Source organism: Cryptotermes secundus, unplaced genomic scaffold, assembly GCF_002891405.2.
Source record: "Cryptotermes secundus unplaced genomic scaffold, Csec_1.0 scaffold50, whole genome shotgun sequence".
Taxonomy (NCBI): domain Eukaryota; kingdom Metazoa; phylum Arthropoda; class Insecta; order Blattodea; family Kalotermitidae; genus Cryptotermes; species Cryptotermes secundus.
Genome location: NW_019721758.1, coordinates 1,808,887 through 1,828,447, shown reverse-complemented (window position 1 = coordinate 1,828,447; position 19,561 = coordinate 1,808,887). Strand labels below are relative to the sequence as shown.

Sequence of the window (19,561 nt, the reverse complement as noted above, 5' to 3'; positions counted from 1 at the left end):
TGCATTGTTGTCATGCACTGCTACTGAGTGGTCATCAGTCTCACTCACTGTCAGGCATTAATGTGAGGGTTATAATGTTATATTAAGATTAATGAGGAATGCATTTGAATTGGGACACATTTAAGGCAGTTTGATGATTTGGGGGTTTTGCAGAATCCCTAATGAAAATATTTGCTTGGCAGGGATATCAAATTCTCATGCCATAAACGGTGGAAATCACAGATCCAGTCTACTTATAAGTTCATCTAGTTCAAGCAGCAGTTCTAGTGCCACTTCACCGTGCAGACTTACTCCAGAAGTTGGTTGGAACAGTCAGGTAGATATTACAGTGTGAATACTGCATTATGTATTTTGATATGAATTTGTTCATTTAGTGTATGCTGTTGTTTCCTAGCTTAAACTGTAAACATTAAATGGTATACTATTCATATGCTGCCACATTGTGCAGATATATTGTTATTAAGCATAAAATATGGAATTTGTTTCCAAAGTATATAAAACTGATTAACTTTTATGAAACTCAGGGTAAAGCATAGGATTTCTATTAAAACTCGTCATATTTAATGAACAGCTAATATTTAAGCTGGTAGTAAATTCTTGGTAACATACAAAAATTGCATAGTAGATTTAAGCAGTCATTGAATATGACAAGTAGATGTTTATTTTGGAAGACTAGTTCTAGCAGATTGCATCATTGCTTGATATTTGTTATAATGGACTATTTGCTACAGCAGTTGTTATATATGTTTGAGAATTCTAAGTCAGTTGCTGGTGCAGAGGATGTGATTAGACCTACATCCAACAAACTTCCATCACTACCAAGTATACCACCTGAAGTGATGCGTACAGCCAGTGAGAGACATCAAAAAGGACTAATGTCACCATATATATACCAGATTCTAACACAGGTACATATTTACATTGCATGGGAATGAAAGATAAATTGTTCAGTTATTAGAGAAACAAGGTTCAATTTCTGTTGTCTGTGGTTTTATTCCTAATGGAAATAAAGTCTCTCAGAACCATCACATGCAGAGCTCCAGAAATACTATTTTAATCTACTAGGTACTTAAGAATTTCATGTCCATGAATTCTTGTACTTGGCCACAGGTCACTTTTGGCTTGCTCATGGTGAATGGGTGGTACTGTATTTGGAAGTTGTGTTTGCATGTGGGACCACTGAGGTCCAGTGGTTTGCACTCCTGTTTATTGTTTATGATCTTCATAATTGGTGCTCAGCCAAGAGATGAGAGTAAATAAGGTCAAATAACAAAAGAATATTACTGCTTAGTGTGTGGAGATAATTGATTTGTTCTAATTCTTGATTTTTAAATTTTTTCATATTTATTTTTGTGCCAGGGTGAAATAAAACTGCCCATGTTAATGGAAGATGAAACTCACAAAGAATTGCCCAGTATTCATCTTTTATATCGACCTGTGAGGCAGATGGTATATGCAATTCTGTTCAACCTTCATCATTACATGTATATGGCTTCTAAGAGCAAAGAGAAAGGTGGTGAGTATTGAAATAGTGTAGCATATAGTAACCGGGGGGGGGGAAATTAACAGTGAGCAGATGCTTTAAATTGCCTTTTGTGGAAGGGGGCATTGTCCTGCATGTAACTAATAGTTTAGTGAAATGCAGTGTCCATACTAATACCATGAGATTAACATTTTTCTCTTGTGGCTTCGCTAATGGACTAGATAGAACTTTCCAAGACTGAGAAAGTCGGTAAGTTACATGATGACTTATTGACTGGTGAAAGTTGGGCACATAATTGTATGGAATTTGTTAGGTAAACATGAGTGGTTGTTCGCTTCAGTAGTTAGTTAGTTATTAGAGAGGGTGGGTTTCCCCATGCACTTAGACCTGTAGTGGTCCATTGTGCTTCCCTCTATGATTTCTGCCAGCCTCTATATCCTACCGGTATTGGTGCTTACCATCAGTTCCGCCCAGCCAGCGAGACTGGCTCTACTGGCTGAGAAGTATCTATAATGCTTCCCCCATCTACCGGAGGTATTAGTGACTGCTGTTGGGCGGCAAACGTCCGCAATTTTGCTCAGTGACCTCCTCTGGAGGTATGAGGTTCTTTTACGTGCTGTAAAGCTACCACACGGGACCCACGGATTAAAGTCCCTCCCGGAGGACTTGTTCCCTGAATTTTTCCGCCCTTAAAAATTCGACGACCTCCGCCAGGTATTTGAACCCGCGTACTACAAGTCATGAGGTGGGAACGTTACCTCTAGACTACGGAAGCCGCTATTGCTTCAGTAACTTGAATGGGAAGTTATTATAAATTTAATTGTTTCCTTATTTAACTGTTAAAGGATGGACTTGAATGTGATCTGGCTTGGTGATGAACTGCAAATAAAGAAAAATGAAAACTGATTGAGAATTTGAGGACTTTCTGGATGTATTAATGTACCTACTACAGTTCCATTTCTATAGCAGAATTACATTTTGTGAACCGGCTTAACTGAAATGTGTTTGTTGTTCAATGAAATCCAAGACTGACCCTTAAATTTGAAATCTTGAAAATGAAATGAAGAAAAGGATATTTCAGAAATTATTTTCTTCACCAGTATTAGTGTTCAGTATTATGTTGTATTTTGTTTTTCTTGGCTTTACAGTAGTGGGCTAATTCTGTATAATTTCTCTTATCAGACATTGTTACTGTTGTGTTTCAGTAATTACATAAAAAGTTTTAATGTATTTTACCTTCTGGATTATAGTCATATTGTGCATAAACATTCACCACTAAGAAAACTTGCCTTCTAGTAATTGTCTTGATTGCATTCAAGCAGGTAATGATAAAACGTTATTTTCATGCATTGTACATGAGGCTGCGGTTCCTGAATTATTAATTAAATTTCTGTTTGTAATGCCCTTTTTCTGACCAAGATCAGCTGTTGGGATTTTGTTCTTATGACACACTATACAGGGTGTTTCAAAAAGAACTTTACAACTTTGAAAGCTTATATAAATTTATACAGAGGACATACACAATGTTTTGAACTGTCATAATGTAGCAGAACATACCGAGTTTCATGCACATGGTACTGTAGTACCCAATACCACCACGAGCACTCCCACAGTTGAAATCAAGATGGCTACTTTCACAGGTGCAGAGCATGCTCATTGTGTGTTTTGGTTCGAAGAAACGGAGTTACTACACAAGTTCAAAGGAAATTTCGCACTCAGTATCGCAAGGAACCTCCTAGTAGGCCTACAATTTACTCCTGGCACAAGAATTTTGTTCAGACTGCATGTTCTGTGCGCCATGCCAAGCCACCAGCTCAGCCACGTGTTTCTGATGCTACAGTGGAACAGATTAGGGAGAGCTTCGTTCGAAGTCCATGAAAGTCGATGTGACGTGCATCTTGGGAAACTGGTATTCCAAATGTTACTGTGTGGGGAGTGTTACGAAAACGTTTGCACTTAAAAGTGTACAAACTATACATCGTTCAACACCGTACGGATGCAGATAAGGTGATTCATAAGGAATTCTGTATGCAAACGTTTCACCGGATACAAGACGAGAAGTTTCTGGACTCCGTAATTTTCAGTGATGAGAGCATGTTTCATGTCAGTGGTAAGGTCAGTACCCACAACTGCAGGATCTGGTGCAGCGAAAATCCACTTGTCTCCCTGAAACATGTTTGTGATAGCCCAAAGGTGAACGTGTTTTGCGCCCTCAGCAGAGAAAGAATGTATGGCCCCTTCTTCATGAAGACGACCATTACCGGTATCGTATATCTGGACATGCTCCAAGAGTTCCTCATTCCACAGTTAGACGAAGATGACCAAGAAGGACGCATTCACTTCCAGCAAGACAGTGCACCCCCTCATTACCGTGGAGAAGTGCACGAGGTCGGTGGATTGGTAGAGCAGCGCCAATAACATGGCCACCTCATTCCCTGGATCTTACTCCCCTGGATATTTTCTTATGGGGATTTGTTAAAGACTGAGTGTTCGTACCACTTTTGCCCGTAAATGTTGTTGAGCTCTGAACGAACTTGAATTACTGCCTCAGTTGCAGAAGTGACGCCAGAGATGCTACGTAGCGTGTGGCAAGAGACTGACTACAGGTGGGACGTCTGCTGCATTACCAATGGAAGTCGCATTGAACCATAACTATCCGAGGTAAAACTCGGTGTGTTTTGCTACATTATGACAGTTCAAAACGTTGTGTATGTCCTCTGTATAAATTTATATAATCTTTCAAAGCTGTAAAGCTCTTTTTGAAACACCCTGTATATATCCCTTGAGAATCATCGGAATGTCTGGAACTGAGATTGTTATAAACTCTGATTTTAAAATTCGGAATTTTTATGTTGCATGAAGGAAGGATTGTGAATGGAGTTCATGGAGGAAGGCCTAGGCCCACTGGGGCTGTAGTGCCAAGGAAAAAATAAATGAAGGAAGGATTATGACTAATGTGGTATTTCACTTAATCTTCATAGTGTAATTTTGGGAAAGGTATCAGGGCTTGAACTTGAACAAAGAGGTGCAGCACACCATTCTGTTTAGGGATATTTCAGTTAAAATATTCAATATTTGAAAAGTGGCATGAGGCATATGCATAGTTCGCATAGTGGGGGTGGAGTCCAGTTTGGTCCACTTGGCACGGTGGCCACTGATTGGCCTATTGTACCTGCCCTGGGTGACTATGATGATGGAGAATTTGGTGGAATGAAGATTGGCAGGGGAAACCGAAGTACTCTGAGAAAACCTACCCCAGCGCAACTTTGTCCACCACAAATCCCACTTGACCAGACCAAGGTTTGAACTAGGGCCACCGCTGTGGGAAGCCAGCGACTAACCGCTTGAGATATGGCGTGGCCCGGTAGCGTAGTTGGTTGAGGCACTATGCTACAAGCCAGAAGGTCGCAGAATTGAATCCCAGTGAGGTGGATTTTCAGTTTACTTAATTCTTCCAGCTGAATTATGGCCCTGGATTTGACTCAGCCTCTTAACAGAAATGAGTACCATGAATATTCTTGGGGGAAAAGGTGGCTGGTGCATTAGGCTGACAACCTTAGTGCCATCTGTGAGCCAGTTGTCTAGAACAGTGTTCTGCAACCAGTGTGCCGTCAGAAGGTGTGACACAAACTTTTACCTATTGTAAGAAATTAATTGTCGAATTTTATTTGTTTTATTTTATCCCAGTTACCGTGTTTCATATGCTTGTATTTTATTCTCAGCCACTGTACTGATTAAATAAGATGATGCTTGTCTATTCTTTATTACATGCCCTGATTTTTTATGTACAGTAATGTTGTATTCTAAGTGGCCTCCGTAGTCTAGAGGTAACGTTCCCACCTCATGACTCATAGTACCCGGGTTCAAATACCCGGCGGAGGTCGTCGAATTTTTAAGGGCGGAAAATTTCAGGGAACAAGTCCTCCGGGACAGACTTTAAGCTGTGGGTCCCGTGTCGTAGCTTTACGGCACGTAAAAGAACCTCATATCTCCAAAGGAGGTCAGTGAGCTAAATTCAAGAACATTTCCCGCCCAACAGTAGTCTCTAACGCCTCTGATTGGGGAAGAATTATAGATACCGCCAAGCCAGTAGAGGCCGAACTCGCTGGCTCGGTCGGGACTGATGGTACGCACCAATATCGGTAGGGTATAGAGACTGGTAGAATATCATAGAGGGAAGCACAATGGACCAATACTGGTCTCAGTGCATGGGAAAACCCACCCTCTCCAATAACTAACTAATGTTGTAGTCTAAGAAATTAAATGTAAATTATCTACTAACATTTGGTGTTATATCATACTTTTCATTATTGATTTATTTTTATTTTTCTTGCAACTACGCCGCTTTGATATACGTGTACTTACCGCATGTTCTCTGTACATGCTTTTCCCTAAAACTGCAGGGATTAGCAAGGGTTTCCCTGTATTTTATTGACATGTCCAGTGACATTGAAGCCATTATGAAGGAGAAAATCAACAGCAGTCAGAAGTTCTTGCGTCACGTCGACGAGTCCACCAATATTAGCGGCCACGCACAACTTCTTGCTTACATTCGATACATCGATGGAGATGTAACTGCAACAAATTTCTTTATTTTTTGCAAAGAACTTCCTGAGCGAGCCACCAGTGAAGAAGTATTTCGTGTCACTAATGAATATGTGTTACATAATGAATTAAAATGGAAGGATTGCGTTAGTGTTTGTACAGACGGGGCCGCTTCTATGACAGGCTGTGTTAAAGGATTTGTAGCTAAAGTACGCAAAGTAAATCCTAACATACGATGCGATTATTGTCTCATTCACCGCGAAGCCATTGTTGGAAAGTCTTTGCCATCTTCTCTGAAAGTTATGCTGAACGAAGTAGTAAAAGTCGTGAACCTCATCAAATCGAGGCCCCTAAATTCGCGGCTTTCTTCCGTTTTGTGTCAGGAAATGGAATCAGAACACACTACACTCCTACTACATACAGAAGTATGGTGGTTATCATGAGGAAAAGTGTTAACGCGAATATTTGAACTTGATGAGGAGGTACGTGCATTTTTGACTGTTGAGGGGCTTGAGTACGCGGATTTATTTGCAGATGATGAATGGATATATAAGTTGGCATATCTTTCCGATATTTCCGTACACTTGAATGAGCTGAACAGAAAGATGCAAGTTAGGAACAAAAATGTTCTAACTAATATGGATAAGATACAAGAATTTGTAAATAAGCTGAATTTGTGGATACAGAGAATTACAGATGGGTCATTTGAGATGTTCCAGACTGTATGGCCACTTGCTGATGGCAGTAAAGTGGCGATGGACACAATTAAAGAACATTTAGAAATTTAGCAGAAATTCAATAAATATTTTGGAGAGAGAGTACAAGATTTCGACTGGGTTCGTGATCCATTCGTGGTGAATTCAGAACATCTTCCGATTAATATACAAGAAGAACTCGCAGATTTAAAAGCAGACAGAACATTGAAACTAAAACTTCTCAACTTCTCGAAGTGCCTTTGGATACGTTTTGGTTGGCAGTAAGGTGTGGATACCCAGCTATCTCCGAGTTGGTAGTTAATGTGTTATTGCCATTTTCAACTGCATATTTTTGTGAACTGGGTTTCTCGACATTAACTGAAATTAAGACATCAAAGAGGGAGCGGCTCAAATCCATTGGTGAAGAAATGAGACTTGCGTTGTCAACGATTCCACCATGGATCAGTCGCCTGTGTGCAGCTATGCAGGCTCAAGTGTCACATTGAAGGCATGAGTAGAATTACTGCATTTACTTTAATAGTAATAGAAATGTGTTGTCTACACTATACAGTGAATTAAAGTTCATTAATTGTTAAAAAACGCACAAGTCAATTTCTCTTTAATGATAATAAAATAACAATATAATAATATTATAGTAATAAGTTGATCATGTTACGTATTTATATTAATTGTCTGATATCATGCGTTTTTGAGGGGAACAACATTTTGGTGTGCCGTGTTGAGTCATGGATACTTCATGGTGTGCTGTGAGTAGAAAAAGGTTGCGGAACACTGGTCTAGAAAATGTGGGAACCTTAATATCTCATAACCTTATGGGCCTCCACGGCCTGTTACAGGGTTACTTTACCTACTTTTACTTTATATTGGAAAAGTATGAATTCAAAAGGTGCACAAGAAGAACATGACATAGTAAATAAGTTTTCTGCAATTACTTGCATGATTTAGGCCAGAGTGTTACATGTGGAAGTTGTGCTGTGTAGGAAATATGCAAATGCTCTTTTTCAGAGTCTGATTTTACACGTTGGATTCAAGTTATTGCACTTCAAGGGAAAGGAGCAGCAACACAGTATGGGTATTCATGCATACAGACTCCACTGTGCAGTTCCTTGATGTACAGTGAGACAGAAATGCCTCTTGATAGAATTTTAATTGGCCAGTAATTTTAATGACAAATACAATTAATTAGAGTTGAAACTGATGTGGCAACAGAGTACGTATATCCATGCCTCAGGATTTTTCTGCATGATTCCTTGATGAAAATTGAGATGAAGTTTTCGCTTGTGATGAAATGTAGGCTGAGGCTTAATTTTTGTAGAAAATGCAGCTAAGTTCAGTGATGTGTTGTAACATAGTATGTATATTTGTGCCTACATATTCTGCCACATGATTTGGCTATGCAGAAAATTCAGTTGGAGTTCATGTACTATGATGCTGTAATGTATTTAAATTTAATAACAATTTCTGTGAAGTTAGGTGTTGGAAAATGTTATCAAGGGAAAAATTGGGTATTTAATTATTTTAATTTATCTAAAAGAGAGGGTGTATGAATTATTTGGAGTGGTAAGTTATGTAAGTAAATAACAGTAACTGGGAGTTAAAGTAACCTGACCAGTTAGTCATATTTGGTATTAGCTCGTCACTGCCATAATTAATGAGATTAGAATATTTTCAGTTATCAGGTGCCAGCAGCAAACTTTTATTTTCACAAAGACTAGAAATTTGTAGTTTCACAATGCTCCAGTATGTAGAAAGCAGTATCAAACAGTCTGATATATATGATTGCTTACATTGTAGCAGCTGCACTTCATTCTCATTGTTATCACTGTAATACCTGGCAACGTCTAAGGTCATTCCTTTCATTCATTCATTTTTTTTTTTTGAACTTGGGAACTGTGATATCTCAGAGCTTTGTGTTAAACTTCCATTCATATCAGTAATTGAAGTTCTTTTATTTTTAGAGGCAGAAAAATGTGATATCCCAGAACTTTGCGTAAAAGAATGGATTTGGTCAAAGTGCAATCCATATCAATCACCAGACTTGGTGAAAGCGGAACAAATTGGATGGGGTGTTCCTACTATTCAGAGACTTTGGTTTGGGTATGTGATATTTATTAAGTACAGGACTTACTGAAGTGTATTGTTCATGTTGTTTAAGTAAAGGTTGTAGTAAGGCAGGCAGTTTACCAGTCTCTGAAGTAAATACTTACAGGTTGTAATGCCATTCATACTGAGAAGATGTAAGTCAATGTTTGAATGTTAGTTTCTCTTTGGGAAGCTTATACAAGGAGCGTTCCATATATAATGCCTCCTAATTTTTTAATGAAAACTACAATAGATACAGAAAGCATATTAACATAGTTAAATAGAGCAAGAATTCAGCTACTTACAGTTATTTTTCCACATAATCACCACCATTCGTTATGCACTTTTGCCAACAATGAACAAGAGCCTGTATGCTTTGCCCATAAAAGTCTGCGCCAGCAGAGGCTAGGCACTTTCTTACAGCTGCAATGACAGCATTGTTGTCTGGAAAATGTTGCCCACATAGTCCATCTGTCATAGGCCCAAAGAGATGGAAGTCTGAAGGTGCTAAATTGGGGCTATAAGGTGGATGTGGTAGGACAGTCCAACCAAACTTTGCAATGTGTGTGGTGGTCGTCAAACCGGTTTGGGGTCTAGAGTTGTCGTGTTGCAAGCGAAGGGTTGTCTGCTTCTCTGGCCTGACTCGGGAAATGCGGGGCTTTCGGCTTAGTTAGCATTTTCTTGTAGTGTTCAGAATTGACAGTCTCACCAGGCTCAAGGAAATCCAACAAAATCACATCCCGCCTATCCCAAAAGACTGTGTACGTCATTTTCGCTGCTGATGGCTGTGTCTTTAACTTCTTTTTAATTGGGGAATCCAGATGTCGCCACTCCATGGACTGTCTTTTGGATTCCAGCTCATAGTGGTGACGCCATGTCTCATCTCTGATGACGATGCTGTCCAGAAACTTGCCACCTTCAGCCTCAAACTGGTGCAACAGGTCCTGACAGACTTCCATTTGATGAGTTTTGTGGTCCTGTGTAAGCATCCTCGGGACCCACCTGGAACAAACTTTGCGATAATCCAGCTTCCACAACATTGTTTCCAATGTATTACAGCTGATATTAAGCCATGCACACAGTTCCCTGGTTATCCGCTGATCTGTACGGATGAGCTGATCGAGGCGCTGATCATTGTGAGGAGTGGCAGCTGAGCAGGGATGCCCAGGGCGTGGCTTGTCGTTCACTTTTGCCACTGTTGAAACGCACTACCCACTGCCTCACTGTGCTGACATCCACTGTATCGTCTCCGTACACCTTTAGGAAGTGTTGATTGATGTCAGTGGGTGCAATTTGTTCGGCAGTGAGAAATTCAATAACACATATCTGCTTCGTATGCACTTCTATGTCAGACGCCATTTTGGTAGACTGCTCTCCTGTCACTATCTGTCGCACAACAACCAAACTCACAGTACATTGGCGGGAAGGTTCAAGCTTCACTACACCACCAACATCCAGCTCAGACGTTACAGATTAACACAAAAAAATAGGAGGCATTATATATGGAACGCCCTTCGTAGATTACTCTGATTTGTTTTATGTACCTGGTTTCCCTTATTCCATCCAAATGAACCCCAGAATGATATCCCTCTTCACTCTTTCACCTTCATTTGCCATAAAAACATTGGCTTGTTACTTTAAATCAGAAAGATATTCTTTAGAATTCTGTTCCATAAAAGTGTACTTATCTGCTTATATTCAATATCATAGTGCTTAAAACCAGTTTTCAGCTAATACCACAATGACCCACTGTTGGAGAATGGATGAATTGATAGATATAATACCAGCCTATGGAGTGTACTGTACATGAAATGAGTTTGTAGAGTTATTTGGTAAAAGATGATTGTCGTGTCTGCAGCATTGACTGCCTTGACTCAGAAGTAATGTTGTTAGGAAATAATTGATCATGGCTTCAGTCATGAACAGATGATTTGCTGTGTTTAGTTACAAATAATATTTCTACCTTAAATTACTTATATCCAGCAAACATTTTTTTAATTATTGAATGTTTGAATCAATGCATTCTTTGACTATTTCTGAGTGTACCTGGTTTGTTTTTATTTTGTTGAATGAATGTGGCATACACTTTATATTTATTGAAAGCTTTCATCTTCTAGATCTGCTATTGATGACAAACGTCGCCGCCTTCGGGCATTCCTGACTTGTATGCGCTCAGACACTCCACTGATGCTGAATCCTGCCTATGTTCCCCAGCATCTACTTGTAATGGCTTCCGTACTCAGGTACATGAGTAACATTTAATAATACTGTGTGATCATCAGGTCAGTGAATTTTTCAGATTCAGCGATAAATACTAGGTGGTTCAAATATGACAGGGACTGATTTAAAAAAAAAAACATAATTGCCAAACACTTACTTGCACATGTCAGTCTTCAACGTACTCCCCTCCGGAGTCAACACATTTTTTCCAACTTTCTGGAAGCATCCTGATGCCCCCCCAAAAAAGACTTGTGGTTGGCGGCATATCCACTCCCGAACAGTCTGAATGATGGCGTCGTCCACAAACCACATGCCTTGCAATTCTGATTTGAGCCTTCTGAACAGGTAGAAATCACTTGGGGCCAAATCGGGACTGTACAGAGGATGTGTCAGAAGGTTCCATTTCAATTTCCGAAGGGTTTCCATTGTTGCTTTGGCCGTATGGGGGCGTGCATTGTCTTGAAGGAAGGCTACCCGCTTTCCACCTGTCTTCCGCTTGGATCAGGTCTTACTCCAAGTTCCAAATAGTGATGCGCCTATTCTCATGAATAAGCACGTCTGCACAATCAATGTTCGGCTCGGTGATGGATGTTCGCGGCCAATGATCATGCGGTTCATTCTCCACGCGCTCTCTGCCCTCTCTGAAGCACTTACACCACTCAAACACACGGGTCCGTGAGAGACACTCTTCACCATACTGTTGTTGGAGTCTGGTGAATTTCAGTGGACTGGACGTTTTCTCCAATGAGGAATTTGATTACAATGTGTTGTTCCGTGCTCCGCGGTACCTTCTATTCTCTCATCACTTTAGCAACTTACAGACAGGACCTAACAGGTTCTAACCCTAACAGGAGGGAGGGTGGAGGTTGTGGCTTCAATCTATCAAGTTCCCACAGCTGCTGCGGAATGCGGCTTGTTTACAAAAAAATCAGTCCTGGTCATATTTGAACCACCTTATATTATGTGACTTGACATAGTGGCAGTATGATATGTAGATGTGAAGTGTGGCACTGGAGATGACCAGAAATTACGTATTGCACAGAAATATTGACAGAGAGTAGTACATTCACTTTTATAATCCCCCCCCCCCCAAAAAAAAATATTTTGCTGTCAGTGTTATAACCCCCCCAATACAGTGGAATTTAAATATAGTGTGTGTGTGTGGCTTATGATGAGAATTTCATTTCGATGAGAGAAAAAATCATTGTGTTTATGTTAATGTTACATGTATGGAAAAGTCTTACGTAAAACATAAAGCTGTAATTGCAGGTTTTGCTTCTTAAGCTGTTTGGAGGTGACAGTCTCTAAAGGTACTAATAAACCACAGCCCATGTCCCTATGTCCTTCAGGTCACAAAGACCACATCCAAATTCTGAAAACTATAGGTGTATGTGTGTGCGTGTGCACACGCATGTGGGAGAGAGAGAGAGAGACCAGAGGATTTTTAACTGTGTGACAGCAGTGCTTATAAACAAAAGTCATATAATTCACAGTTGAAAAACATTGGCCAGCCGTTGCTAGTACATGAGATTATGTAGCCATGAAAAAATAGTAAATTTCTCAGCTCATATAATATTGTAGCATGTAGACCCGTTGCTAGGTTTTGGCCTGTACATGTAGCAGAGGAACATGCCACATACATGGTAACATCACACAACAGCAGAAGATGTGTTGCAAGTGGCATTCTCTATGGGTTCACTCCAAGGCTGTGTAACTTGACTGAGTTCAGATTGGTTAGTGCACTTGAGTACAGTGGAGTGAAGTGAGTTAGATGGTGAGCAGTCACTTAGAGGACTGCTGCAGTTTAGTTGTGAGCCATTGCTGTTAGACTCTGGTAGTTGAGACATGGGGATAGGTCAGGAACCCAGAGTAAGGGAATATCTGCTAATAGAGGCCATTCCCAGGCAACATCTAGTGGAGACTTTAACAGACTGAGAACCTAGTGTGGTCAGTAAACTCAATTACCAATCCAGACCCCATCTGTAGTCACTCAAATATGTGACAGATGGTGACAATATTAAAGATTTATAGAATTCCAAATTATTTGTTACTTTCATATTTGCCTGATAACTGCTTCCAGGCGACTTATGAAATATTGGCATAATGTAGAATTCTGGTGCATTCACTCCAGTGTATCTCGACAGCTTAATATCCATTTTGTTTCACTATATTGAAAATTGTGCAGCTAATGGAGAAAGTGTCGTGGCCATGAAATGTGACTTTTATTTACATCTGCAACTTTTGTTCAGAACAGTTTTGTTTTGATATCTATATAGGAAGTTCTTGTGATTTTTGCATGAGATACTTGCAGAAACACATTATGGTAGTGTCCATTTTTTTTGTCAGATTTTAACCAAAACTGATACATGCTGGCCATTTTTAGTAAAACTCTCCAGTATCATATTTCATGAAAATTTGTTTAGCGGTTCTTGATTTGCTACATGCTGGCAGACAGATAAACATGCAAGCATGGTGAAGGTAGTATAGGTATTTTCACAAGTTCTTGTAGTAAACATCCCAAAAAGAATAAATACAGTAAGTTCCCATCCTTCACAATTCATTCCAAGTGTTTCCATGTAAGTTGAATGTTGTACAAGTCCAGCAGTGCTTAAATATAATATAATTTTTACATGTGTGTATTTCAGCATGTAGTTAAAGCTAAAAAAGTACAATAAAAATAATATATAATGATATAGCATGTGATATTATAGTGTCCTGCAGCATATAAACTGTGTATATGTGGTCAAAATTACTCTGGAAGTCAAAGTACCTAAAGGATTTAAATAGAAAAATGTAATAGTGTGTATCTGACTTATGAGTTTTTGTGCCATCTGTGTGCAACATCGTTCACTTTTCTTTATTATACACTATATCACTACATGTTTTGGCCTAACTGACCATCTTCAGGTGTACAGGTGTTGTGGACAAGGATTCTGCTGCTCACTGTAATGTAGTTTTCTTTCCTACTTTTGTGGTTGTCTCTGGTTATTTTTTGTTAATGTGGATTGTGTGGGGTTGCTTATGGTTTTGTTCGATTCGCTGGTTGTGGCTTCTTTGCGTGTGTTCCTGCTTCTGACCCAGCAGGTCACATACACTGTGCAGAATAATAGATGAGGAAATTGTGGATGTATTGACAGCTGTAGAGTGTGACGGTGAATTTCTTGACAATGAAAGTGAAGTACACTCTGAAGGTGGTGGCAGAACAACCCAATCAAGTGCACATAAATGCACACAGAACCTTGGTACTATGTTTTGTTTGATTCACTGGTTGTGGCTGCCTTGAGTGTGTTCTTGCTGGGGCCCCAGCATGGCTCAACATGACCTTGCTGTGTTCATTTTCATGCAGGTACAACCTTTATAAACATGTGTCATCTGTAGTATCTCTCTGAATGCATTCAAACTTGCCAGGCACACATTTGATCTGTCATGAACGTAATGAACTGTGAGTCACACATCTTGCTGTCTTTGTATGTCACCTGTACAGGAAGAGCACTGCATCTAGCAGTGAGATTTCTCTACATATCACTTGGCCTTGTACATCATAGGGATAGTAAAAATGGGATCCACTAGCCGGTCACATACACTGTGTGGAATAATAGATGAGGAAATTATGGATGTAATGACAGCTTTAGAGTCTGAGGATGAATTACTTGACAGTGAAAGTGAAGTACACTTTCAAGGTGGTGGTGGTGGTGGTGGTGGTGGTGGGTTGTGCAGTAGCTCAAGCAGTTAGTCGCTGGCTTCCCACCGCAGTGGCCTGGGTTCATGCTTGGGTCTGGTCAAGTTGGATTTGTGGTGGACAGGTTGGGGCAAGTTTTCTCCGAGTACTTCAGTTTCCCCTGCCAGTCTTCATTCCACCAAATTCTCCATCATAATCACCAGGGGCAGGTACAATAGGCCAATCAGTGGCCAACATGCCAAGTGGACCCAGCTGGACTCCACCGCCCAATGTGCGAAGGTGGTGGTGGCAGTGAAACAACCCAATAAAGTGCACATACATGCAGACAGAGCCTTGGTACTATGTATCATTGGAGTGATCGTGTGTCCAGTCCCACTGTGTGTAAACTGACATGGTAGTGATGGCATTTCAGCAGGTCATATAATTGAGGAATCCCCACCCCAGTGCTGGACTATTTTGAGCTGTTTCTTTTGTCTGATATGATGAACATAATGACCATTGAAACCAACAAATACTACACAAATGTCAAAAGCAGAACACCATCTACATCTGCCTCTTATTTCAAACAGTGGACAGATACAATTCCAGAGATATTATCTATTTTTTTTGCAGTAAGTATGCTCATGGTCTAAATGAAAAAGGATCAGTTCATGAATACTGGTTGACAGATCTGCCTGTATCAGCTCAACAGTACAGGGTTTTTACTTCTTTCTGGTGGTGGGAATATTCACAGAAAGTGATCTTAAGTGAGTCTTCTAGGTGGAGGTTAAGTAGAAGATCTATCATATTTAGAGTAGGGTTTTTTTCACATGATTGATGACCAGCTAGGACCTGAATATGAGTGGTTAATGTTTTTGTTTGTTCATATATACTGATTAATTGTATAATTGTTTGTGGCAGTGTTGAGTATTTTCTTGATAATTGTTTCATTTGGAACTTTTCTCTCACTACTGCAGATGTAATTGCAGTATCTGACTGTTTTTTTTAGGTACATAATGTCATTTACTGACAAGAAGATTCTCCGTAAACCAGAACTTGATGCATTCATTGCACAGGCCTTTTCTCCAGAACTCATGAATGCTCATTACCTTCAAGAGTTACAGGTACATTTTATGTAAATATGCTTCTTGAATTGCCTCAGGCTAATAGAATGGTAATGTTACTTCGGAGTGGTTACAGTATTTCATCTGCTGTGATAAAAATTTTCAGGGTTTGTCCATGTCGTATGTTTCCAGATTTTTCTATGGACAGATGAATTGAATCCTAAATGAAGGCTGTGCTCAATGTGTAGAAAAATTTCAGTGTTTTACTGATCATATGTGTATTTAAATTACAGTTTTTATTGCCTCTGATACTGTTGAGATAAAGAACTGTCAGTCTTGTTTAAGTCACCTTCAAAGTACTGTTTGGAAGAGTGCCCCTGATGTTAGATTTATCTAGTTCATAATCATGCATCATGAGTGCAAGAATTATTAAAACTTCCCTTTTGTTTGTGGAAGGTCTGAGGTATAAATTAATTTTGTTTTAGCTCCCTGTGGTGTCAAGCCGTGGTGTCCAATTAGCTGCGTTGTTCATGCAAGGGGTAGAGACTGCATTGCTAGCAAACGATGCTTGTGGTGCCCCTATTCCCTGGCTTATGTGTTGCCCATGGCTGTTTTTTGATGGGAAGTTGTTCCACCATAAATTGGCAAGGACAGCTGTTGTTAAAAACCTTCTGGAACTATGTGACCACCATATTGAACATGTTGTGAAGGTAGAACGAATGCGTAAGGCTGTTCTGGAAGGACTCAGTGTTCAGTTTGCAAGACCACCACTTCCTCAGATGGCCGGTACGTTACAAATACTGTACCAGGTAATATTTACAAGTAATTTTCAGGAAAGAGATTCTTTTGTAACATTGGTCTGTTAAACTTTAAGGAGCAGTTCAGTGCTGTCTGAAAGTTCCCTGATTGTTATTGTTGTAATTGCCTTGGTGAAAGAAGGTGAGAGCTGAGGCCAAGGTCACACTTCCGAAAGCCTGTTGCATCAGTCTGCCACGTGACACTACACTGTGAACACACATTGTTTTTACATGAGTGCTTTTTTCAACTTCCTGTTTCATTTTGTCTGCAATGGATGACAAAATCGAGCAACATGTCTGCATAAAGTTTTGTGTGAAGCCAGTAAATTTGATACCAAAACCCTTGAAATGCTTCGTGAGGTTTTGGAGAATATTCTTTAAGCTGGATAGCGTTTTTTTGAATGGCATTCATGTTTCAAGGCTGGTCAAGTGTCACAAATGTTCAGGGTGGCCAAGCACCAGCAAAAGGACAGAAAATGTTAAAAAACTCAAGAAATCATCTGCGAAGACCATCGCCGAACAATTCCTGAGCACACAGACACTGTTGGGATCAGTTGTGTAGTTTACTAGGAGATCTTAACAGGAAATTTGAACATGCTCTGCATTGCCACAAAGTTTGTTCCCTGATGCAGCAGGTTCGGAGTTCAAAAAAAAGCATGCAAAATGATTTCCCCCCCCCCCCATTTTTTCTCTTTCTTTCCGGACGTGGAGGTGATTGTTCACCATGAATTTGTTCCTCCTAACACTGCAGTCAACTCTGACTTTTACTGTGATGTTTTGAGACACTTGAGAGAAAATGTATGATGAAAAAGACCAGAACTTTGGTGCAACCACATCTGTCTACATGGCGACTGTGCCTGCCCACATGTCCCTGAAAACCACAGAGTTTTGTGACTAACAACAGCGTGGTTATTGTTCCCCATCCTCCCTACTTGCCACTTAGTCCCCTATGATTTTGCCTTGTTTCCCAAATTGAAAATGAAACCGAAGGGATGACATTTTGAAAAAGTGTCTGACATCCAAAGGGAATCGCAGATGGTACTCGACGCCTTTAAGGAAAATGACTTCTGCAGTTCTTTTGAAGCATGGAAGAACAATGGGAATGGCTGTATACATTCCCAAGGAGACTATTTTGAAGTAGATGGCAGCAAATTTGAGTAAGTTAAGCCAGCATTTCTTTTTTGACCTAGTCATGACCCACTGTATCACAACAGCCAACACATGGGCAGCAGTCAGAATTTGTAGGAAGGAATTGTGGCCTTTGGCAAGGGTATAAGAAAAAGTACTTAAAGCATTTGCCAGTCCCACTGAGTCAGCCTGTGACAAAGGAACACTGAGGAAGAAAGAAGAGGGTGATGACACAATGCAAAGGAAGAAGGAGGGGGAGGCAAGAGGAGTTAAACAACCAGTTGTAATTGCTTGTGATGAATAAAGGGTAGTAACTAGTAATTTCAGTTGCTACATTTGCATGTATGTGAGTGAACTACCTAGTCAAGAAACATTGGTCAATTCTCCATACTTTTGGAGTTATTTTGGAGTTTTTGTATATATTCATCCATAAAAGAAGTGTGGTTCTGACTTCCATAAGCAGTTGCCTGATAGTGTATGGATGAATGTGGTGAAATTAACAATGGCCACCCTACTCCAGACATGCACCAAGCTTGAACTGTGAAGAGTGATTCAGTTTTTTAATGCAGATAATGTTAAACATATTGTCACTCATTATATGAACTTTGTAAGGCAGTAGCTGTCTGTCAGAAACTCAGATATGTACATATGGGTTCAAAAATTTAATTAAAAGGTGTGAAAAATTTTAATGATGCACTTAATTATCTACTGTTAATTAAAGTGCTGTAATTTTAATCAGATAAGTAAAAAATACTTTTCAGTATTTATCTGATACTCCATTGTAAAACACTGATTCAGTTTGATAAATGTGATTGTTTCCTTATAGAAAAGCACTTCCTGTTTTATTATTTCACAGTAAATTTGATCACTTGGGTTTTTCTGTACAGGTTCACACATTTCCCTGTCTCCCTCTAATATCATGCCAGCAGGAGGTCCATTGATGGCATCCCGTACTTTGCCTGTGGGGCGCGGAGGTAACTTGTATCCTACAAACAATGGTGCTGCACGAGGTATGCTTCGTCGGTCTGTGCCAACCAGAGGTGGACAGTTAGAGATTGCTGGGGTTGTTGTTGGAAGTTGGGGTCCCAACTATGGCACCAGAGGTGGAATATGTGGACCACCACATTCTGGACCCATTGCTGCTCACAGAGGAATTAGGCTTGTTCCTCCACAGGTATAAATAAAATAATTGGTTCATTTTTGTGAACAATTCTGATGTTGCATTCAGTAAACCTAGTAGTAAGGGAACACTGGTAAATTTTATACTTCTCTTACTAAAGTTCAAAAGGGTGCATATTATTCTGGTATAAAAATCTTCAATCATCTGCCTAAAGAGCTGAAACAATTATCTAATAACCAGAAATCCTTTGAATGTGCCCTAAAAAGATTTTTACATGCTAACTCTTTTTATGCGTTAAATGAGTATTTTAATTACAAATGTACATAAATTTGAATGCTTAAAGTCACATTTTTAATATAGTTAGTATGGGAGATGTGAGGGGTTGTATTGTGGTTACTAGTGACTTATGTCTGTTAATCAGGATATTATCTTTTTGCCTCATATTGTTGTATGTGTTAGACAGTTAATATGGGTGATCTTGGTTGTGTGGTTTGCGTTACTTTGTGTATGTGTTTGATGACTATTTCCGCATCCTGGGTCTGTTCCCTGTATAGATGTTTATGGAAAGTGGACGATGTGTATGTATGTATATGACGAGTCCTGTATCAATGTTTTTTTATTTATGGGAAAATGAAATAAAGAAAGTATTTAATTATTTGGGTAATCTGAGTGAAATTGTATTAATTATAAGTTTTTATAATAATGCACTTTTTAAATTATGTTTAGTAATTACAATTGTAATAAGCTT

At 39.6% G+C, this 19,561-nt stretch overlaps 1 protein-coding gene across 4 annotated transcripts in view; it reads left to right on the top strand.

Moving 5' to 3' along the window:
* Window positions 1-19,561, top strand: part of LOC111875613 (constitutive coactivator of PPAR-gamma-like protein 1 homolog) — a 63,086-nt gene that overhangs the window by 30,584 nt on the left and 12,941 nt on the right. For 3 of the 4 annotated variants that reach the window (XM_023871982.2, XM_023871983.2, XM_023871984.2), the window contains 8 exons: window positions 183-316; window positions 753-908; window positions 1,360-1,516; window positions 8,703-8,841; window positions 10,944-11,069; window positions 15,714-15,828; window positions 16,254-16,554; window positions 18,581-18,867. In XM_023871982.2, the coding sequence (XP_023727750.1) occupies window positions 183-316; window positions 753-908; window positions 1,360-1,516; window positions 8,703-8,841; window positions 10,944-11,069; window positions 15,714-15,828; window positions 16,254-16,554; window positions 18,581-18,867 (1,415 nt within the window). The remainder of the gene's footprint in view (window positions 1-182; window positions 317-752; window positions 909-1,359; window positions 1,517-8,702; window positions 8,842-10,943; window positions 11,070-15,713; window positions 15,829-16,253; window positions 16,555-18,580; window positions 18,868-19,561) is intronic. The other variant, XM_023871985.2, reaches the window with a different exon arrangement.